Below are 21,464 nucleotides of genomic sequence, written 5' to 3' on the forward strand. Positions count from 1 at the left end.
CCAAGCGACCCTCGCGACCACGGCTCTCCCACTTGCACTCCCGGGGGACCATCCATGCGTTGCTGTGCAGGGGAGAGAGCGAAAGCAGCAGACGTCACTTTCGTTCTCTTCTTTTCAGCCTCGTCAAGATGCGCCGTTTCCTGGTCATCGTTCTTGCCTCCTTCCTGGCGTCCCTCGGCCTGGCCGCGGATTACCACGAACAGCTCAACCTCCGGCCGCTGCCCCTTTCTGCGTTGCTCGCGAGCTTTAACTTCCGGTCCAACACGTCGCTTTCCGATTTCGAGTCGCAGAACTTTCGATACTTTCCCCGGTCGCTCGGTCAGATATTGCAATATGCCGGCACGCGAGAGTTGCACCTGAGATTCAGCTTGGGACGATGGGACTCCGAGAGCTGGGGGAGTCGGCCGTGGGATGGACAGCGCGAGGGCGGGACGGGCGTGGAGCTGTGGGCATGGCTCGAGGCCGAGACGGACGAGGAGTATGGCACGATCCTCTAGTTTTGAACATGGTCGAATACTAATCGGTTCGCAGGGCCGATCAGAAGTGGTTGACGCTCACCAATGCACTCTCGGGTCTCTTCTGCGCATCGCTCAACTTCGTCGATGGAACCCGCACCACCCGACCCGTCATGTCATTTCAGCCCGAGGGTGACCACCCCGAGGCCTCTATTCCCAACATGCAGCTCCTGCACGGCGTTCTCCCGAAAGAGGTGGTCTGCACAGAGAACTTGACTCCTTTCCTGAAGCTTCTTCCCTGCAAAGGAAAGGCCGGCATCTCGAGTCTCCTGGACGGTCACAAGCTCTTCGACTCTTCGTTCCAGAGCATGGCCATTGACATCAAGCCCGTGTGTCCCCAGGGCAAGGAGTGCATTCTGCAGATCGAACAGACCATCGACATGGTTCTCGACATTGATCGATCGAAACGCCCGAGAGATAACCCGATTCCTCGCCCGCCGCCAGCGCACGAGCTTAAGTGCGACACCACGAAACCCTACCACTCCGATGACACGTGTTATCCGCTTGGCCTCACCACCGGTCAAGAATGGACGCTGTCCCAGCTGTTTGGCAAGTCGATCAAGGGAACATGCCCCTTGACAGACGACGATGTGCCTCCAGTGTGCATCGAAGTCCCTCACTCGAGAGGCGTCTTCACCTCTGGCGGCGCTACCGAGATCCTGAACCCGAACGGCGTATCGCGATGCTTCAAGATTGGCCCAGAGTCGGAACTCGAGATCGTCCTCCCTCTCGAGGACAAGGAAGGTCAGGATCCGACCAAGGAACTCGTCGAGCCGCCAACGCCTCTCATCTATGCCGAGCGCAGTTTTACTGGACACGGGCAAGAGCATGGCGGCATGCAGGCCATCCTTACGAACCCGAGCAAGGATACCGAGGTTGAGTTCATCTATATGGAATCTCTGCCGTGGTTTATGAGGGTCTACCTCCACACTTTGAACGCTCGCATTGAAGGATCCGCTGGTTCGCAGCCGTCCATCGTCGAGGACATATATTATCGCCCGGCCGTCGACCGTGCCAGAGGCACGCAGCTCGAGCTGCGCATGCGGATCCCTCCCGCCTCCACCGTTTTCCTTACTTATGATTTTGAGAAGTCAATCTTGCGTTACACCGAATACCCCCCCGACGCCAACCGTGGCTTCGACATTGCTGCGGCCGTCATTACCACGCTGAGCCCGCGTACGCAGAGCACGCGCACCACGACCCTGCTGCTGAATCTTCCCACGCCAGACTTCAGCATGCCATACAATGTCATCATCTTCACCTCAACGGCGATAGCCCTCGCCTTTGGCGGGATGTACAACATCCTAGTTCGCAGGCTGGTTGGCGCTGACGAAGGCCCCAGTCCGGTGCTCAAGGCCAAGATTGGCGCACTCTTGGGAAAGCTCAAGGGTTTGCTCTCCAGAAAATAGAAAGTTATGTTTATGTTTTCCGCGCAAAGTTTGTGTTCTCGCTACTTGCAACAAGCATCGGGTGACTTTGCCATATGTTTCGGCAAGCTATGTCCTGCTATGTGACCACAGGCACGGATGAGCTTACGCGTAGCCTCACGTTTCTATCCGTTGCCATCCCTTGTGACGAGACCTCAAGAGGCGGCTAGGCGCATCACACGTATGAGCCTCGCGGATGCATGGAACACTCGATAAAGCCCGTGCAACCCAATCTCGCATGCGTCCATGATTTCTGAGGGTCATCAAGTCTCTCGACTTTCGGGCCGGTCTGCAGATCAAGGGTATTTATTTGATCACTGTCGCCTGCCGGTTTCCTGACACAGGTATATAGAGAACCTCGCCACGCTCGTGCCTTTCACCGTCGCTCAAGACGGGTAGCATGACCCAACATGATTTGATAACGCCTTCCAGCCGATGTCTTACACGGATGCTGTGGACATCGGCGGGGCATGCGGACTGCCACGGGGTGCACCCTTCTGCGAGATTGCTATGGAACGCTGGTTCTTGCCGTCATACAGGTACAGGCCATAGCCTTTAGATAGAATGCGGTGAAAGCAGGGTCGTCGGCTTCGGCCAAGACATGATGGTCTGTTTTCCGTGTCTGAAATTCGGATCTACTCGAGCTGGAAAAAAAAAAAAAAAATGCAAACAAAAGGCGGCGAGCCGTCTGCTTGCTCCTGGGCCCCGGCATTATGATGAGCCTTCTTGGCCCACCCGGCTCCCGCAACATACAAGCTCCAGAGGCAGTGATCTCTCTCCAAGCTCGCTGGACGCGTAGAATGACTCTTCCTCTGAGATCACATTTGCCAGACGTGCGGGCCTTTTATGTTTGTCTCTCCATGGGTGTTGGACGAGGCGAGAACTGCAGGCTCCCTCGCGGCCGGCATCGCACATAAATGTTCAGCCACAGGAACCTGGGCCGGGGTCAAGATGCAGACACGGCCTGTCGGGGTGGTTCTCGCATTCTCATATGAAGGCCCGAGGACGACGGCGGCCGGTTTCCCTGAAGCCAACTTCCCATCCTCGTCGTGATTAAGCACAGAAGAAAGGACGACAACTGAATTTGGCCCAACATGCTGCTGAGAAACGCCTTCTCGATCCTCTTCCTGGCCGGCGCCGGCTTGGCTCGGTTCGGACACACGGCGGATCACCCGCAAGATGCCCAGCCCGCCAGGCCCAGACGCTTCATCCTGGAACTTCCACAGGTACATATACCCCTTCCCCCCAGACATGTCCATGATAGCCAATCGCTGACAAGGTAAAACGAGACAGGACTCAGACTTGAACCGGATCAGGTCCGACTTTTCGGCCTACTCGAGCGTGGGCAAAGTGTACAAGACGTTTAGCAGCGACGTCTTTACTGGCGTCAGTGTCGAGACGACGAGTGAGGGCGCTGAGGACCTTCGCATCCTCTTTGGCGCGCGCAACGTGTGGCCGTCGAGGCCGGTGCAGATGGCCCTCGCCGAGAAGGGCCGTACCTTCGGCCGGGACGTGTCCGCGGCTAATTACTCCATCCACGGCGCCACCGGCGTGGCGAGGCTCCACGAGCAGGGCATCTTGGGTAAGGGGGTCAGAGTCGCCGTCGTCGATTCTGGCGTGGACTACGACCATCCTGCCGTGAGGAAGCCATTTTTTCTGTTAAGAAACCACGGATACTGATACCGTGTCCAGCTTGGCGGGGGCTTCGGCGAGGGTTTCAAAGTCGTCGGCGGTTATGATCTTGTAGGCGGTACAGGTAAGACATCGAGCTGGAGTTGTTGGAGTAGGATAACTGATCTGTACCACAGAGTGGCCGGTTGAGGGGTACTTCAAGAAACCGGACAGCGACCCCTATGAGGAAAGCGAAATAGGGCACGGCACACACGTTTCCGGCATCGTTGCTGGACGATCAGATAGGTAAGAGTTCTTCTTATTCATACTTGCACATCTAGTGAAGGTTTCTGGGCTAGCACCATGGCTGACCCGTGTATAGTTGGCAAGGCGTGGCACCTGAAGCCAGTATCTTGTCTTACAAGGTCTTTGGGGCCGGAAATGTAACTGGGACTCTATTCTTCTCGATCAACCATCCACCACCGCTGACACTGTGGTTCTAGAGCGGCGGCACGGACGAAGAAACCCTGATCGAGGCCTTCTTGATGGCGTATGAGGACGGTGTACGTTCAAACTCAAGAAAACAAAAAAACTACCGCCGAGTCTCAATCCACTTCTAACCACGCTGCAGGCCGATGTGATCACCTCATCGATTGGAGGCCGAGGAGGGTTCTCCAACAACGTCTGGGCCGAGATCGCCTCGCGGCTCGTGGATAGGGGCCTGGTCGTCACCATCTCGGCGGGCAACGACGGCGCCGGCGGTGCCTTTCTCGCCGACAACGGCCAGTCCGGACGGAACGTGCTCTCCGTGGCCTCGACCGAGCCGGAGGCCGTCCCCGGGATGCCGTTCGACGTGACGTTCGAGTACGAGAACGGCGACGTCAACACGACGCGCTTCGGCTTCTTCCACGGCAGCCTCGCCCACCCGTTCCCCGTCAACGCCAACGCCTCGGGCCTGCCCATCACGGCCCTCTCGTTCGACCCCTACAACGTCACCGTCGGCTGCCGCTTCCTCGGGCCCGACGCGCGGAACCTGTCGGGATTCCTCGTGCTGGCGCCCAGGGGAGGCTGCAACGGCGCCACGAAGCGGTACGCGCTGCAGTCCGCCGGGGCCGAGCATGTCATGCTCTTCAACGACGACAGCCTGTTCCCGCTGGAGGGGGACTACGCCACGTTCCGGGTCGAGGGCATCACGGACCAGGCCGCGGGCGTGCAGATCCTCGCGGCCCTCGAGCAGGGCGCCAACGTCACGGCCCGGTTCTTCGACAAGTCGCACGCGTCGTTGGTCAGCCTCCGGAACCCGGCCGTCGTCGGCTCCAAGTTCACCTCGATGGGCGGGCTGTACGACCTCCAGATCAAGCCGGACGTCGCCGCGCCCGGGTCCAACATCTTCTCGACCTTGCCGAGCGGGAAGTACGGCCTCATGTCGGGCACGTCGATGGCGACGCCGTACGTGGCCGGCATCGCCGCGCTCTACATCGGCAAGCACGGTGGCAGGGCGACCCACGGCCCGGGGTTCGGCAAGAGGCTCTCGGCGCGGATCCTTGCGAGCTGCGAGTCGGCCCGCTGGTACGACGGCAACAACATGACGGACTACGGCGTCTGGGCGCCCGTCTTCCAGCTCGGGAACGGGCTGGTCAACGCGACCAAGGTGCTCGACTACCGGTCCGAGCTGTCCTTTGCCAAATTCGCGCTCAACGACACGGTCAACTTCGTCCCGGAGCACTACGTCAACATCACCAACAACTGCACCCGCCCGGTCACGTACAAGTTTTGTGTCCAGGCCGCGGGTGGGTACGAGGTCCTGGACGAGACCGCGGTGGCGTCCATCAAGATGGGGCCGCAGTACACGGCTTTCGTCCCGACGGAGGTGACACCCGTCCCGAACGTGACGTTCCCCGAGGGCGAGTTCGTCATCGGGCCCGGTGAGACCAGGGAGGCGAAGTAAGTTTACCGTTCTCCCCACACCAGAATCCCTCCCGAGTTAACATCGTGTGTGTGTGTGTGTCTGTAGGTTCGTCTTTGCGCTCCCCAAGGGCCTCAACGGCACGGCGATGCCTCTCTACAGCGGCAAGATCCTCGTACACGGGTCCAACGGCGAGGAGCTGGCCGTGCCGTACATGGGCGTCGCCTCAGACGTCCGCAAGAACTTTAGGAAGATGTTTGTCAAGAACAGTCCCGCCATGTACTCGGGACGGGGCGCGATCCCCATCCTGTACAAGTCCAAGTGAGTCGCTCAGTCGCAAGGCACTTTCTCTATATGCTGGACTTTGGGTTATCTGGGATGGATTCAAAAGACTAACGGCGTCTGCAGCTTCACATTCAATCTCTCGTACTTTGAGCAGGACTTCCCGAAGCTCCAGGTCCGGCTCCGGTACGGCGCCCAGGTCCTCCGTTGGGACATTTTCGAGGTCGACTGGAAGGAGAAGGATTGGGGCACGTATCCGCCAATCCCTGGCAGAAACGGCTTCGTCGGGATGGCGGCGACCTGGGTAGGCCTCGTCTTTCTTTTCAAGTCACTTCCTTACATCAAAGTGCTGACTCCAGGCCAGGACAACGACAGGCACACGGCGTACTTTGACCCGGATTTCCACGACGAATTCGACCTCGTCAGGGGCCCGTTGACGGAGCTGTCGCGCGACGACTACAACTACCCCCCGTACGCGGCGTGGTGGCTGGGACGGTTGGCGAACGGCAAGAAGATCAAGGCGGGGAAGTACACGTAAGTACAGCATGTTTGGTATTCGGGGACGGACTCGGTGTAATGCTGTCTCCGATGTCGACTGACACATGACAGGATGCGCATCGCCGCGCTGTCTCCGTTTGGCGATCCCACCAAGAGTGGCCACTGGGACATTTGGAGACGCGACTTTGAGGTCATTGGCAACCAGACGGAGCCTGATGAGAGACGTCTTTTACCTGGCGGTGTATCCGGGTTCTAGGGCTCGATACCTTCTGCAGAGGTTGCCGTCGTCGCAGTTGGAGATGATGCCCAGTGAGGGGGGTGGAAGAACTGGCACACTTCCGTGCGGCGCAGTCGCCTACCACTGGCTGAGCTTATCGCGGAAGAAGGTTGTGTTTGGCTGGGCGTTGGCTGTTCGTGTGTAAATAAAAAATTTCAAAGATGGTGTTGACGTTGCGATATCCGCGTTCCAAAATCCAGTGCGTATCCTAAGCCTAGTAACTCGCCTTTAGCAACTCACCCAGTAGTCAAAACCGATCGTCATTCAGTAACGCCCCCGTCTTCTAGAAGATCCTTTTTATAACCGTTAGCTTTTCAGGGTTCCATTCGGTCTCACAATCAGGCGGTCTTACACCTACGGGGTTGGCCGCTCTGCATGGTCTAGACCGGACTCGGAGGCACAATAGCGGCACGAAAGCGGCACGGCGGCTAGCGCTGATGAGTTGTTTGCGACTCTCTATTGGATGGCTGGCAGAGTGTGATGGAGGGATTTCCATGCAAGACTTCCGCCCTGAATTGACATGTCAACCCACGATTCCCCACATCCGCGTCCCCAATTTCTCCTGGAACCGGACGAGTTGAACGTGTTCTTGCAACTCGCGAACTCTCTCTCCCTCTCTCTCTCTCTCTTCAACTTTGACTTTATTGGGCACATAACGGTGCCTGGCCTGGCTTGTGTGGCTGGAATCGACTTCTCGTTGAACCCAGAAATCAATATTGTCACTCGTAGGGCGTAGACTAAGACCCAAACATCCTCTAAGACATCCAAAAGCAATCATGGCGGACCCTTTCGCAACGGAATTCCCTCCAGTGCTCCCGGATGACATCGAGTTCGACTTCAGTCAGTTCTGCCTATTCCCCTCCGCAGAAGATATCTACGAGGATGCCTCCGCCAGCCATGACCAGGCTCAACACACCGGCGGTGACACGCAACAACCAGACGAGCCTATGGTATCGCCGTCTTCAAGCATCTCCGGAGGCGTGATACTGTCCGACGTCGTTGAGAACGACAACCTAGACCTCAAGACCGCGGACGACACGAACGCCTCCGCGGCAGAAACAACATCCAAGGCCGGCAGCCGCTTCACCTCCACCACCATCAGGGTCCTGAGGGCGTGGTTCGACAACCACGAGCGGTACCCTTACCCGACGCCGGAGGAGGTCGAGAGGCTGCAGAAGCGGACGGGGTTGAGCAAGCAGCAGCTCACGAACTGGTTCGCCAACACGCGCCGCCGCAAGCGGTTCTGCGCCAACGGAACCGCGTCCCCGCGGGTCCCGTCCTTCACGGAGCCCGGCTCCGGGCCCATCGACATCCCCGCGCGCCGGCCCACGCCCATGCCGTTCGAGCAGATGAACCCCTTGCAGAGGTGGGAGCACTCGCCGCCGGAGCACGAGCCCGCCCTGGTATCCGACATCTCGCGCGCCGTCGCCGCGTCGTCGTCGAGGCGGTCGGGCCTCTCGAACCGGTCGCGGTCGTCCGCCAGGTCGTCCGACAACGCCTCGTCGGTGAGCAGCGTCGGCACCTCGCGTTCGAGCAGGGGCTCGAGGTCCAACGGCTCCGCGTACTCGTACGGCTCCAACGCGTCTCCCGTGCCCACGCACGGCATCAGGAAGGACTCGAGCCGGCGGAGGCGGCGGGCCATGGCCAAGGGCCAGAGGGACAAGCCCAAGAGCCTGATGCAGACGCGCAACCTCTACCAGTGCACCTTCTGCGCCGAGACGTTTAAGACCAAGTATGACTGGCAGCGCCACGAGAAGACGCTCCACCTCTCGCTCGAGGAGTGGGTGTGCTCGCCCGGGGGCGCCATCGAGATCGACCCGGAGCGAGGCATCCTGTGCGTCTACTGCGAAGAGGTCGGCCCGGACCAGCACCATCTCGACGGCCACCACCAGGCGGCCTGCTCGGACAGGCCGCTGGACGAGCGCACGTTCTACCGCAAAGACCACCTCCGGCAGCACCTGAAGCTCGTACACCGGACCAAGAAGATGACCAAGTGCGCCGAGAAGTGGAAGGTCACGACGGACGCCATCCGGTCGAGGTGCGGGTTCTGCGACGCCGCGCTCGAGTCGTGGTCCCATCGCGGCGACCACATCGCCGACCACTACCGCAACGACGGCATCACCATGTCGGACTGGAAAGGGGACTGGGGATTTGAGCCCTCGGTGCTTGCGAAGCTGGAAAACGCGGTGCCTCCATGTGAGTTTTGACCCTTTCTAAATCACTATCCCCCCTCTTCGAAAAAGAAGAATAAAAAAACAAAAAAACGAAGAAAAAGAAAACCAAGGATCATCGACCTCGCTGACGCGCCAGATACAGACCTCATCCAGTGGGAGCAGAGCGCCCCGGTGCCCTTTTGCGCAAACGACGGGCCGGCCGACACGTGTCCCAGCGCGTACGAGCTGCTCAAGCTCGAGCTCGAGTACTTTGTGCGCAACTTCTTCGAGGCGCACGAGGCCCTGCCGTCGGACGACGACCTCGTCTACGAGGGGTGCACCATCATCTTCGGCTCGCAGCTCTTCTCGCCCGACCTCGACTCGGCCGCCAGCTCCTGGCTGCGCGACCTGTTCATGGACGCGACCGAGATCGCGGCGCGGGCCCGCCTGCGCCCGATGAACCAGCTGGCCAAGCTGCGCATGAGCCAGCTGCGCATCAAGGGCAAGGCCGACATCTTTGAGGACTGCGAGCTCGAGTCCCAGCTGTGCCGGCACCTGCGCGAGCACACGAGCCTCGGCCTCGCCGTCTCGGACGCCGAGCTGCAGCAGGAGGCCTGCGCCACGCTGTACCGCGTCGAGGCGTCCTCGACGAACCCCTCGCGCCGCTTCGCCGGGTTCCTGGTCCGCCTGATCTGGGAGTCGACCGGCTGGATCGAGTCTCTGCGCCAGAGGGCCGAGCAGTTCGTCGGGGACCCGTACCTCGCCTTCGGCCCCGTCCAGGCGACGCTGGAGTCGCTGGCCGACGACCCGATGAACGGGCTCTTTGGCGGCGGGTTGGCGGGTCTGGGCCAGATGACCCTGGGATCGGAGAGCCAACCGGCTCCCACAGGCCACGGCGACAGGATGGCCGGCGGCGGCGGTGGCGGCGGCGGCGGCGACGCTCTGGCGAGCTTCCTCGAGCCAGCGATGTACTCGCAACCGCCCGGGGCCGGGCCCGGGCTGATGCCCGACGACCTCTTGAAGGACGGCGCGTCGGCGTCGGCATCGGCGTCGGCGACGGGCCCGCAGGACTTCTACTCGCGACTGCAGACGGGCAAGACGCTCTTCGGCGGGTCCGGGTTCTCGCTGGGGTGGACTGAGCAGCCGAGCGCCAAGGGCATGCCCTTCTTCCTCAACGACCCGAACCGGTACGGCCGGCTAGCCGGGGAGCTCTCGCGCTTTGTCGCGAGCTCCATGTCGCCCAACAACCCCAACAAGCACGTGCCGACGGACGACGAGATCCGGTACCAGGCGCGCTGGATCTTTTACGACGAGTGAGTGAACGACGTCCCCCCTCCCCATCTTGGTCAAAAAGAGAGGATAATGTTTTGATGGAAGATCGATCTTTGCTAACAGATCGCTTTCTTTTTTCGCAGCGATGACCCTTGGAACCAGACGCCGGCGGATACGCCCGAGTGGTTGGCCGAGTTCAAGAAGCAGGTTGGGCTGTAGTAGAAGCTCGGAAAGGCGTGGAAGTCCGCTACATGCCTTGCGCCTCGAATGATGCCATGATGTTCTCGAATTCTGTTGCAAAGATAACATCAGTACTCACCACCACACACCAAATTGAATACATGATCGACGGCTTGTCGGCGGGCCGCATCGAATTCTCGGGCCGGCTGTCCCACACCGCCCCATAAAACCCGGCCCGGTCAGAGCGGGAAGGCGGACACGGGGGGCCCGGGCAGCGACGTTGGCTTCATACAGGCACACGGGCTTTGGCGGAGCGGGGTCGGGGATTTCATTTTTGATTTACAGAGAATAAAGACCACAAGTGGCACGTTGCTAGAATAAGGTTAGAATAGAAACACGGAGCAATCGACTCGATGTCCCGCGTACAACCTTTTGCATGGATGGTCACGGAGTTATCCCGTCCAGAAACACGGTTCGGCAGCCCCAGCAAACCTTATTTACTCCCTACAAGACCTCAATACAGGTAGAGCCTACGCTCCCAAGAACCGCCTCTGCCCATCATCGCGCCGGGGGAAGTTCAACTAGACAGGCCCCGAATGATACAGTATGCCGTTCATGTGGGGTCTACTACCCCCGTAGGGAATAAGGTTTTACCCCCGTGGCGGGCGCTCCTTGGGTTTAATAATCAGTTGAGCTCAGCATGCGAACTTTACTGCCGACATCCGTGTACTGTTAGTGACGCCGACTATCCAAGACGTTCAGCGTTTGCCCCCACCGAAAGTCGTCGCGAGCCATTCGCATCGTTCGGGATGGCAACCGTGTCCGGAGAGCTACGGTTGGTGACCGCCGTCGTCAGAAGCGGCCAGCCACCCACGTGCCCTCCCGGCCGTTTGCGGAAGCCGAGGACATCCGAAAGACGACCCTTCTTCTCCCCGACGTCAGTCATACAAAAGCTTCACCTCCCCTCCATTCCACCAAAAGCCAACGCGCAATTCACCAAGTCACGCGACTCACAAAGCCCCATCCAACAACTCTTTTCCCCCGACTCTCTCTCTCTCTCTCTCTCTCTCTCTCTCTCTCTTTCTCTCCCTCTCACTCTTTCTCTCTCAAGGGGTGACTCTGAAGAGGTGACTCTCAAGGGGTGAAATTTCCGATGGTCAACGTCAAAGAAGCCGCCCAGGCCGCGATAACGGCCTACGGCCTCGCCACGCAGCAAGGCGGGAACGCGTCCGTCCCGCTGGCCCAGGTCGCCTCGTCGCTGGCGTCCTTCTACCTGGCCAACTTCACGAGCTTCACCCTCGGCGGCGTCAGCGTCGTCGGCGGCGGCGAGACGGCGGCCAAGGGCGTGCTGCAGCAGCTCCAGCGGCTCAACGAGAGCGGGCTCGGCACGGACATCCGGCTGTGCGGCGACGGGCGGGTCGACGTCGTCTCGTCGCAGAGCGCGCTCTGCTGGGTGACGTTTGAGATGGTGCCGCCGCGGACGAGCAAGGTCGACAGGTGGACGTGGACCAACGTCTACGGGTTCCGGGTCGAGACGGGGCGGGGCGACGGGCTCGAGGGCGGGTGGGAGTTCACGAACGCCGACCAGGAGTTCCAGACGCTGCTGGAGAGGGTCCCGGACTTTTTCAAGGGCGGGACCGTCTGAAGGACACGAGACGGATCCCGCGTGGGTATGAGCTTGTATGAGTGTGTGTGTGTGTGTGTGTGTGTGTATTATTGCATTACAAAGCTGTCTATGGATAAATCATGACTCCTTTTTCTCATGAGGTCTGGTTCGTATGTCTCATGAGACGTGGTCACACCAGCATCGCCCTTTCCAACCAGAAAAAAGCAAAACAAAATCATGTTTACAACAGAACCGCACCAATGGCCACGCCGGCGACGAGACCGAAAAGCTCACGGGACGCACCGGTAGGGGCGGCGGCGGCGTTGGGGCTGTTGGTGGCCGAAGTGCCGGCCGTCGCAGCAGAACCGCCGCCCAGGATGGAGGTCTGGCGCCTGACTCCCGACGTGGTCGACACCAAGAACGTGGCCGTAGCGTTGCCTCCGACGTCGGGGAAGACGGCGGCGGTAGTGGTGGTGGTGGGCTCCGAAGCGGGCGAGGTGGCGACCTCGCTTCCGGTCAGGCTCTCGACCTTTTCAGTCTCGGCGGACTTGGTGCCCGTCGCGAGAGCACTCTCGCCGGTGGCGGTGCCAGTGCTGCTGGCGATACCCGTGGCGGTGGTGACGGCCGCAGTCTCCGGGACGGAGGTGGTGACGGTCGGCAGGGTTGTCTGGGCGACGGCGTCGGCGGCGGTGGTCTTGAGGGGCAGGAAGGAGGGCGAGTAGGTCTCGGTGCCCTCGTAGGCGGCGCAACCGGGGACGGTGGTCTTGGGAGGGGCGCGGCCGCCGCCGCAGTCGAGGGCGGCGCAGATCTCGCCCGTGTCCGGGAGGTACCAGACGCGGGTGGCGTAGGGGGTGCCGCCCTGGGTGGGCGTGAAGATGGAGTCGGAGGAGACGCAGCCGGCGAGGTCGGTCTTGGCCAGGACGGCGGTGGCCAGGACGGCGAGGGAGGAGACGATTCTGAAGGACATTGTTGTTGTTGTTGAGTTTTCTTGATGATGATGATGATGATGATGTATCGGTTTTTCGTTTACCTTTGGGTGTTAACGAGTGACTGACTGAATACCTAGTGTAGACGGCTACACTACTCTGTAGGTAGGCTATATTGTGTTGATGTTCAAACGAATGTGGTGATGGGATGGGATGGGATGGGATGGAAAAGAACGAGTGTGTTTGTGCTGATGAAGATGAGAGAAGAGGGAGAGAAGAGAGAGAGGGAAACGAGAACAAAAGGAAAACAGGCGTCACCAAAGATCCTTTTTGATCTTTTCCAATTTCCCAATTCCAACTGCATACACACACCAAACACACCATTACCAAACACACCAATCCCAACGGCTGCGCCAACGGCTGCCTGCCTTGAACCAGGACCAGGCCTAGACGGTGGTCTGGTCCGGTCTGAGACGGGCAGACGTACGCCACTCTGCCCTTGTAGGATTTTAGCGTATGTACCTAGGTCCATTGGGCATGTAAGATGATGACTAACGCCCCTTGTCCAAATGAACAGGATGGGTCTACTTTGGGGTCTGTGCGGTTTTTGCGCGGCTGACCGGCCCGGAGTATCTCCGGCAGATGGTCCTTCCCTTCCGCTCCTTTGCTAGTCCCACACCACTCCACAGCAGACTCTAAAGTGTCTATTTAAAGAAAAGAAAAAAATCTCCAAACCACAACTTCCGTCTGTCTCTTCATCCCCGACAACGTTCTCCGAACTGTCAAACGGGGTCAGCATTTGAATCAAATGTGAGTATTACTTGATTCTCATTCTTTCCTGCCCCCCCCCCCCCCCCCCCTCCCACACCACATGATTAGATTTCCTCTACTATTCGCAGTTTCCACGCAAGCTGTCACTCGAGCCTTTGTGACGTGCGATGAGCGCCAATATTTTACTTCCATTGGATGTATGACTTTGGGTGTTGATTCATTCTTCTTTTGATGACGCTAAAATTCGTCTTGAAACAACCGCTGACCATGGTTTCAGTTCTCGAGCCTATTGCTACAACAAACACAACCGCGAGAATGGAGTCTCTCGGATCCTTCTGAGAGGTTGCCGCTGGGCCACACGCCATCCTTCCACCCCGGTAAAGGAGGACTTCCTAGCAAGCATTCCGCACGCCACGAGACGCTTGGACTGCAATGTTCATCAAACCGTCTCTTTCGTAGGTTGTTTACCTTGTCACGGATGGTCTCTTCCCAATGGTTTTTTGCGCACTGCCCGACGCCGATCACCATCATACCAATATTTGAAGCAAGCCACACTGAGGTGGTGAAAAGCTACGTGAAAAGCTACGTGAAATGCACTTGAACCACTCTCCCCACCTCACCTTTGGAAGCCGTCCTGCCCGTCCTAGCGGTCGTTTGAGACACAATCTTCCTAGCGCCTTACTAAGTGCCGCGAGCCGGGTCGACCATATTTTCCCGTCGATCCGTTGCTCGCTGGAAAGCTTTTCTCCACTAGACCAAGCCCCTGTGCAAGCCACCCACGTAGTCTTCTTCCATCGCAATGTGAGGCACACACATGAACGCACCGTACCCCCCCATTGGACGGGCACGAGTCGAAACGCTGGGGGGGGGGGGTCGTTATCCATCATCCAGGGGCTTCGTGGCGTCATTTCCATTTGTTGGTTCCTGCACCCAACGAAACTGGTCAATAAACTCGGCGGTTGTCAGTGAACCAATCCTATTTGTTCTTTCCAGTTACGGAACATGGGTTGGCAATGAGCTGTGTACGGGACCTGGGTGGGCCCATCCAGCTGCCGTTTCCACGGTACTGTAGAAACTGAACCAGATCAGTAGAGATGTCCTGTCATTCGATACGAGCTCTTGCGAGCCTCCCTCCAAGAACTTGAGCCATCCCATTCGCAGCATAGCCGCCCCGTGGTCCTCCAATCTCTCGGCCATGACTGTTCCCGTATTGGTTGTCTCTGTCAAGACCACTCTCGATTATTATGGCTACTCAGGATCTCAAGACACGAGTTCTGGGGTTGAACTTGCGGCTGATTGCCTCTCGTACGACGAGTCCTGAATTGCAGGGCTCCCTGATGACCCTTGGAATGGCCTGCATGGGCGCAATCAGACTCTCTCGCCTTGCTCAGCCATTCATGATGAGTGACTAGCAAACATTGTAGCAAAATTGTTGGAATGCCGACTGGATTATTGATTGAAAAAATGGAGACGGCGGCCTGGCTGAGCCAATCAGATCACGCGCATCCACCAGCCAAATCACGGCCTCCGTCGTCGATTGCTGCCCCTTCACTTAGAACCTTGTCCTCCTACACACTCCATCACACCCAGCAACTATGTATAACCTCATCTATTGTGTCTTTGAAGCGTGATACATCGTCAGTGTGAACATGGATCTGTTGTTTATCGACAACCATTGGACTTGCCCTCGCCCATTTGAACTGGCGCAAGGCATATATTGTGGAATTGGAAGCAGGCTTGGGTGCCGCGACACCGCGTATAGCCAACCCTGCCGCGTAATGGTTGTCCTGTTGTCAGCCCAAGGCCCGTTGGGTTGCTAGTGTTATGCGATGCTGTCCATCCCCAAACGAATGCGACGCGGATTTGCAGGCTTGGTTCGTTGCTATTGGGGTCGGAAGGTTTGATAAAATCTTCTAGTCCATGACTATTGGATCTTGTTTTAGAGGCCTTTTGTTACAGATAGTTCAACCAAATCACCGCTGCGAGTAACTCATGTCTCTACTTTTCTTTCCTATTGCCAATGACTTACTGACGGTATCCTTCTTTTAGCGATTCACATAGATCGCAGACGAGGCTAGTATAGTGCCGAACTCACACTCAACGATCGTCCCTGACATCAAACAGTGGACCAAGTACGTCATACATCTGTTGTAACAAAGTGAGTAAGCTTAAATAGTAAATTGCATGGGTTGGTGCTCAGTACAACTCTTCCCGAGATTCGCATCTGGCTCAGGGGAGGGCCCTAGGCAAAAGTTTCGGGTCATTTGAGACTGCTCACAGTGATTCTCCAGACAGGTGACGTTTGTGTAATCTGCCTGAACAACCAACACCAAGTCTTTATTACTCGTACAGCCAGACCTTGGAAAACATTGGAAACAGGCTTCACCGCCTGTTTTCACTTAGCTCCGGGCCTAATACCGAAAATCGGAGCAGGAGTCGGACGGCGAGGTTGTCCACCCGGGTTGTGCCCAGAAATCTCCGAGATGCGATATCCCTGAGAGTTTAGAGGGCCCACCGGGCTCCATCCGCAATCACTCTCCGACCCGGCAGTCGGGAGACGTCCGAGTCCGGCACCTTGGCGATGGACTTGGCGGCACGGGCTCGTGAGGGACTCCAGAGTCCCGAGTACCTCGTTTCGGCAGTCTTCGCGGCATGCTTTTCCAACCCTATCAGATTGACGCAAGACACCAACAAACAAAAAAGCCCCCCCCCCCCCCTAGTTCCTACCAGACTCAACAAAAGCACCAGGGTAGACGGCAGTCGGTCCTCATCACCATCTCGGTCGCCATGGCTCCCGACTGCCGTTGTGGATGCCGATGCGAAGAGTTGTGGATGCATGTTGACGAAAAACAAGCCTCCACGGTGGGTGCCTTGATTTATATACTGGGGCTCGATGCCACCAAAACATGCGAGGATCCCCACAACCCGGAACCGTGAGGCCGTAGATGGTTGGTGATTTATCAATCTCATCTTATCTGATGGAGACATATGACGATGATAGTCTGGGAAAAGCCAGACTGCTCCTCGGAAGTGCCCCGCATTACATACGGTCAGGAGCAGACCGACCGGAGAGGGTAGCAAGATCAATCAATACTATTGAGAAAAGTTCAAGCCAAAGTCGAAGACTCGAACTCGAATGACCGATGTCGGGAAAATGCACAACGGTGCCCACATGTTGCAGGATACAAAAGGCTTCACGTCCGTCGTCATCTCTGCCTCTTGCCTTCTTTCCCTCCAAGGCCTCGCTTCCTGTTGACCAACCGATCGTCAGACTGTAGTCACAATGGTTCGCTCTGCCCTCCTCCTTACGGCCACGGCCACCCTTGGCCTCAGCCATCTAGCCTCGGCGCAGAACAGCACCGCAGACCCCTGGCCATGGCAGACCTACCGTTCTGAGCCCGCGCTGCAGCCCCCGTCTCTCAAGATCACGCAGACCGGGGACGTCGCAGAGGGCCACCTGTTTTTCGACCAGTCCGGCTCCAGCGCCCACAACTACTCCGTCTTCATCATGAGCAACGACAACGAGCTCATCTGGGAGGGCCCCTACGGCGACGTCTCGGCCTGGCGCGCCCAGACCCTGGACGGGGAGCCGGTGCTGACCATGTACACGGGAATCACGATGCCGGAGCCCTACGGCTTCGGCTACGGCGCCGTCTTCATCTACGACCAGACCTACAGGAACATCTACAACGTCACCCTCGACCGGCACAAAGACGGCCTCAACCTGCAGACCTTTGCGGGCTGGGACGCGTCCGGCCTCGCGGGCGGCAGCTGGATCGACATGCACGAGGACCTGATCACGCCCCGCGGCACCATGTACGTCCCGGCCAACAACGTCACGCAGGTCGACCTGACCTCCGTCGGCGGCCCCGCGGACGGCTGGGTCGTCGACTCCCTCTTCTTCGAGATGGACATCAAGACGAACGAGATCCTCTTCCAGTGGAGCCACCTGGACCACCTCGACGAGATCCCCCTGGCCGACTCTGCCGCGGTCTACCCCCTGGGGGATCTCGGACGTAACCAGTCCTACCCCTGGGGCCCGTTCCACATCAACTCGATCGAACGGTTTGCCGATGGCGGCTTCCTGGTGTCCTCGCGGTACTACTGCTCCATCTTCAAGATTGCTCAGGACGGGTCTGTCGAATGGACTCTGAACGTACGTTCCTTCTGCTGTCTTGAAACCGCCCCAATGAGTCTTCGAGCTGACAACAGTAGGGTCGCACCGGTGGTTCTTTCGCCCTAAAGAATGGTCTGTCATTCTGCTACCAGCACGATGCCCGCATCCACTCGGAGGGCAATGGCACCACCTTGATCTCGCTGTTCAACAACGACAACAGCGGCGTTGCTTCCGGGTAAGGCGACATTACTTTTCTATTCTGCCTTTAGTCCGAGAGCACAATCAACTGACTGACGAATACAGTGTCAACGAGACCTCGGGCATCCTGTTGACGGTCAACACGGCCACCTGGGAGGCCGCCCTGGAGCGGGAGCTCATCGACCCGTCGGACGCCATCTTCGCCGTCTCCCAGGGCAACGTGCAGGTCCTCGACGACGGCAGCGGCCACGTGGTCGTCGGCTACGGCAGCACGCCCAAGATCAAGGAGTTCGACGCCGCGGGCGAGTGCGTCTTCACGGCGCAGTTCGGCGCGGACAGGCTCGTGCAGAGCTACCGCGGCCACCGGTACCCGTGGGTCGGCAGGCCCCACTACGCGCCCAAGGCCTTCGCCTGCGGCGCCGACAACAACCGGACCGAGGTCTACATGAGCTGGAACGGCGCGACGGAAAACGAGAGGTGGACCGTGTTCGCCGGCGCCTCCGAGGACGTGTTGGAGGAGAAGTCGGCTGTTGACAAGACGGGCTTCGAGACCAAGGCCTCTTTTGCCGGGTTGGCTCAGTTTGTTCGCGTCGAGAGCAGCGGCGAGGGCATCGAGACCGGCGTGTCTGAGGTTGTTGCTGTTGAAGGTCAGTGTTAGACAAGTCAACGGTTTGTAAATTGGTGTTTACGAAAACAACGTACGTTGTTGGCCGACTGGTTTTAAAATTTAGCTAAGTCTTGTTAATGTCAAATATTCTTGTGCCGCGCAAACGGCCGAAAGTCCATGAGACCATCGTAACAGTGAATACTACGACCTGACAGAAGCCGAAAAAGACCATCCGCGTGTCTTGTACTTAGCAGTAATAACGATGCAAAATAGCAACAGTCTGGCGATGCTGTGGCGCTGAGTCGTTCCATTTTTCCAGTAGCGAACGGCCTCTAGCTTCATGGTCATCCCGTACGGCGATGTAAAGAAAGCTGTAGTTTCCTATCTGTTTGAACTCTCATCGACTTGTCAACTATGTGACTGAAGCATGCTAAGGCTGATGGGCGATGGGGAATCGTTTGACTTAGGTCCTCACTCAGGGCAAAATAAGGAAACATCCTTCAACATCTTTCCGCAAAAGAAAGTCTGACAGAGTTCAATGAAACTAATAATAGAATCGCAATAATTCACGAAGTCCTGGCAAATCTGGAAAAGAACCGACCCAGAACGGTTTCTGACAATCCAGAGCGGCGGTCGCTCCGTTCCGGCCCGGTCCCACTACAGCCGTGCCGCTCCGCTCCGCTCCGGAGCACCGGATACCGTTCCCCAGGACATATTCCCTTTAGGCTTTTGTTTCCTTCTTCATCTTCTCATCGTCAATCTCTACTTCGATTGCCTCCGGCTTGACAAACTCGTCCGCATCGGAGTTCCCATGTTGGTTGATGTCGAACTTCTTGGTCTGCTCCTCCCGGCGCCAGAGATATTGCCCGATCATGAAGATTGTCCAGTAACAAATGATGAATACTATATTCACCGTGTACCCCTTGCTCCAGCGGGGCGCTAGAAAACGTCAGCATCCAAACAGGCACAAATGTAACAATGGGATGCTTACCTTCCAGGATGGGAAAAACGGTGATGGGATAGAAGCTGAAGAATGCCCAGCCGATGGTCATCATGGCACCAGTCGTGAAGCTACGTGCCTCATTGTCGTCTTTCATGATCATTTGAATCCAAGGGAAAAGTATAGGAGTCACTGCAGGATTGATTAGCTCTAGCCACAGACTTGATGATTGCAAACTTACTGCAAGAGGTGAGACCGAGTAGATAGTAGCACGTGACTGGGTTCCGTCAGTAAAGATCTCTGATGTTTTTTTTCAATGCGCGGACTTACAGTGCAGACCGAGTGGGATGTTCCAAATGCGTAAACAGACGTTAGAGAAAAGCAGAACCGAGGTAACGCAGGAGAAGATGATCCACATCGGGTAGATCATGACAAGACTGGTGATCAGGATGCCTGACACAATAGCGAGGCCCTGGACGCCGGTAGGGATGAGGTTGATCTCCTCAATGGTGTAGGTGCCGTTCATGTCCGCTTCCTTCTTGAGCCACGCCTGCATCTGCCCTCCAACGTAGGAAGTGCACTGAAAGAAGACGTAGGTGAGAACGGCGACGTAGAAGTGCCAGTGTGTGAAGACACGCTTCAGCATGCGCTTCCCGATCTTCGAGCTCTGCTTGGTGCCTTGGCTCTGCATTCTTGCGACTGCAAGTATGCGTTCCTCTTCGGTTAACCACCAGACTCTAGGCTGCGTGGTGGGGAGGCCGGGATATAGGAAAAATCCGGCGATGGCGATGCTGATGCTGATGCAGCCGTCTATGATGAACAGCCATCTCCAACCAGACATGCCGTGCGTTCCGTTTAAACCAACGTGTACAGCGGCCTGCAGATACCCTGAGAACATGGCACCCATATTGCTCGAGACGTACCAGACGCCGGCACGTTTGAAGACTTCATCAGATCGATACCAAGATGTAAGTAGGTAGATGGACCCGGTGGCCGCTGGTGTCTCGAGAAAACCAAGTAAGAACCGGGTACCATAGATTTGCGAAACACTGTTCAGAGTGGACTGAGTAAAGGTCAGAATGGACCAAAGGGTTTCCATCGTTGGAACATAATAGCGGGCGAACTGAGGTCGTGAGATGATCATCATACTGGGGATTTCGAAGACCATGTAGCCGATGTTGTAGAAGGTGCCGAACAGAGAATACCTAGCGCGATTAGCTTAATAAATAACGAAAACAATGGAATAACCTTCCATGGACAGAAAAACTTACTCATTGCCCTTGATCTCCAACTCTTCCCTCATACCCGACCAGTACGCACTGTTCAGGGCATTCTGGTCGAGCCACTTGATGTAGAAGCAAAGGCAGCACAGCGTAAGCAAAACGCGGTCCAGCTTCTTGACCAGATGCTTCTCCTCTTTGGAGTAATGGCTCGGGTACCACTGCGGTCGCATCGATATTAGCAGAGTCACCGAAGGCCTCGGCCAAGAGGCAGAGAGACTGGGAAATATGCACTCACGTCAAAGATGTACATCCATGCCACCCACAGAGAGCGGTTTGGCTTCTGCGTCGCGGAGCTGACGACGACCTCCGTGTCGTTGACTCTGACGATAGTTCTGCCGCCCAGGTCTTGAACTGGCTCGATCTTGTCGTCGTAGCCGGTGGCCTTCAGGCGTTCTGCCAAGCGGAGAGGGACCATCGTGTTGGTGATTTCCTGCTGTGCTGCAAAGTTGATGTTAAGAAGGTAGAGGTATTGAATATGGCAGTATAGATGGATGTGGTTGACGATGAACTCGAGCGCTTGGGCGTGTTTAAGTAAACCAGCATGACCTGGTCAAGAGTCGATTCCCCGGATTCGACAAAGAAAACCAAACGGGCTGGAATCTGCTTCGGCCCAGATTTCCCCAGACCCCGCAGTGGGCAACTTGCGGAGTAGACCGCGTGCCTGCAGGCATGGCCGGTGTTGATCAACCATCGCGGGCTGACGACGGCCTCTCGGAGGATTGTCCTCGGGGAGAAGGGGTATGTTTACCCCGAAACATGGGTGCTGGGCGATACCTCTTCAGTACGTGATACTTCGCGGGAACTTTCCACCGACAGACCGTGGATCCGACCCCAGGGAGCCAGAGACCTTTGACCGCGACGGGCCATTACCCGTGACTAACTTCTGCCACGACGA

At 57.5% G+C, this 21,464-nt stretch overlaps 8 protein-coding genes across 8 annotated transcripts; 6 read left to right on the top strand and 2 right to left on the bottom strand.

Moving 5' to 3' along the window:
* Positions 1 to 128: 128 nt before the first annotated feature.
* On the top strand, positions 129 to 1,924 carry CDEST_13322 (Putative GPI transamidase component PIG-T; the record flags this gene model as incomplete). The annotated part of the gene is made up of 2 exons (XM_062929478.1): positions 129 to 478; positions 532 to 1,924. 2 exons carry the CDS (start codon positions 129 to 131, stop codon positions 1,922 to 1,924), a joined length of 1,743 nt encoding a protein of 580 aa, XP_062785529.1.
* A 1,112-nt stretch (positions 1,925 to 3,036) lies between these two features.
* Positions 3,037 to 6,760, top strand: CDEST_13323 (Putative peptidase S8/S53 domain, Fn3-like domain, peptidase S8, subtilisin, His-active; the record flags this gene model as incomplete). The annotated part of the gene is made up of 9 exons (XM_062929479.1): positions 3,037 to 3,168; positions 3,236 to 3,580; positions 3,635 to 3,698; positions 3,751 to 3,859; positions 3,936 to 3,996; positions 4,057 to 4,116; positions 4,185 to 5,497; positions 5,568 to 5,780; positions 5,868 to 6,760. 9 exons carry the CDS (start codon positions 3,037 to 3,039, stop codon positions 6,277 to 6,279), a joined length of 2,709 nt encoding a protein of 902 aa, XP_062785530.1. The 3' UTR covers positions 6,280 to 6,760.
* Positions 6,761 to 7,068: 308 nt separating this feature from the next.
* Positions 7,069 to 10,517, top strand: CDEST_13324 (Putative Homeobox domain, Zinc finger C2H2-type). Its single transcript, XM_062929480.1, has 3 exons — positions 7,069 to 8,712; positions 8,833 to 9,982; positions 10,085 to 10,517. The coding sequence occupies exons 1-3, from the start codon at positions 7,293 to 7,295 to the stop codon at positions 10,158 to 10,160; spliced, it is 2,646 nt and encodes an 881-aa protein (XP_062785531.1). The 5' UTR covers positions 7,069 to 7,292; the 3' UTR covers positions 10,161 to 10,517.
* A 535-nt stretch (positions 10,518 to 11,052) lies between these two features.
* On the top strand, positions 11,053 to 11,943 carry CDEST_13325 (uncharacterized protein). Its single transcript, XM_062929481.1, has one exon. The coding sequence runs from the start codon at positions 11,275 to 11,277 to the stop codon at positions 11,764 to 11,766; it is 492 nt and encodes a 163-aa protein (XP_062785532.1). The 5' UTR covers positions 11,053 to 11,274; the 3' UTR covers positions 11,767 to 11,943.
* Position 11,944: 1 nt separating this feature from the next.
* Positions 11,945 to 12,958, bottom strand: CDEST_13326 (uncharacterized protein). The gene has a single exon (XM_062929482.1). The coding sequence runs from the start codon at positions 12,692 to 12,694 to the stop codon at positions 11,969 to 11,971; it is 726 nt and encodes a 241-aa protein (XP_062785533.1). The 5' UTR covers positions 12,695 to 12,958; the 3' UTR covers positions 11,945 to 11,968.
* A 416-nt stretch (positions 12,959 to 13,374) lies between these two features.
* Positions 13,375 to 14,025, top strand: CDEST_13327 (uncharacterized protein; the record flags this gene model as incomplete). The annotated part of the gene is made up of 3 exons (XM_062929483.1): positions 13,375 to 13,463; positions 13,553 to 13,621; positions 13,702 to 14,025. The coding sequence occupies exons 2-3, from the start codon at positions 13,592 to 13,594 to the stop codon at positions 14,023 to 14,025; spliced, it is 354 nt and encodes a 117-aa protein (XP_062785534.1). The 5' UTR covers positions 13,375 to 13,463; positions 13,553 to 13,591.
* Positions 14,026 to 16,707: 2,682 nt separating this feature from the next.
* On the top strand, positions 16,708 to 18,397 carry CDEST_13328 (Putative arylsulfotransferase; the record flags this gene model as incomplete). The annotated part of the gene is made up of 3 exons (XM_062929484.1): positions 16,708 to 17,580; positions 17,640 to 17,776; positions 17,845 to 18,397. The coding sequence occupies 3 exons, from the start codon at positions 16,708 to 16,710 to the stop codon at positions 18,395 to 18,397; spliced, it is 1,563 nt and encodes a 520-aa protein (XP_062785535.1).
* Positions 18,398 to 18,740: 343 nt separating this feature from the next.
* CDEST_13329 (Putative major facilitator superfamily, MFS transporter superfamily) lies at positions 18,741 to 21,159 on the bottom strand. Its single transcript, XM_062929485.1, has 6 exons — positions 20,805 to 21,159; positions 20,558 to 20,727; positions 19,617 to 20,491; positions 19,528 to 19,563; positions 19,338 to 19,478; positions 18,741 to 19,285 (listed from the first exon to the last, which is right to left on the bottom strand). The coding sequence occupies exons 1-6, from the start codon at positions 20,982 to 20,984 to the stop codon at positions 19,068 to 19,070; spliced, it is 1,620 nt and encodes a 539-aa protein (XP_062785536.1). The 5' UTR covers positions 20,985 to 21,159; the 3' UTR covers positions 18,741 to 19,067.
* Positions 21,160 to 21,464: the final 305 nt, after the last annotated feature.

This window comes from Colletotrichum destructivum, chromosome 9 (assembly GCF_034447905.1).
Source record: "Colletotrichum destructivum chromosome 9, complete sequence".
NCBI classification, from domain to species: domain Eukaryota; kingdom Fungi; phylum Ascomycota; class Sordariomycetes; order Glomerellales; family Glomerellaceae; genus Colletotrichum; species Colletotrichum destructivum.

Coding starts and splice junctions, on each gene's coding strand:
- CDEST_13324 (XM_062929480.1), top strand. CDS start 7,293: ATGGCGGACCCTTTCGCAACGGAATTCCCTCCAGTGCTCCCGGATGAC. Junction 8,713..8,832: donor GGAAAACGCGGTGCCTCCAT/GTGAGTTTTGAC, acceptor CGCCAGATACAG/ACCTCATCCAGTGGGAGCAG. Junction 9,983..10,084: donor CGCTGGATCTTTTACGACGA/GTGAGTGAACGA, acceptor CTTTTTTCGCAG/CGATGACCCTTGGAACCAGA.
- CDEST_13325 (XM_062929481.1), top strand. CDS start 11,275: ATGGTCAACGTCAAAGAAGCCGCCCAGGCCGCGATAACGGCCTACGGC.
- CDEST_13326 (XM_062929482.1), bottom strand. CDS start 12,694: ATGTCCTTCAGAATCGTCTCCTCCCTCGCCGTCCTGGCCACCGCCGTC.
- CDEST_13329 (XM_062929485.1), bottom strand. CDS start 20,984: ATGGTCCCTCTCCGCTTGGCAGAACGCCTGAAGGCCACCGGCTACGAC. Junction 20,728..20,804: donor CATGGATGTACATCTTTGAC/GTGAGTGCATAT, acceptor ATGCGACCGCAG/TGGTACCCGAGCCATTACTC. Junction 19,564..19,616: donor CATCCCACTCGGTCTGCACT/GTAAGTCCGCGC, acceptor GACGGAACCCAG/TCACGTGCTACTATCTACTC.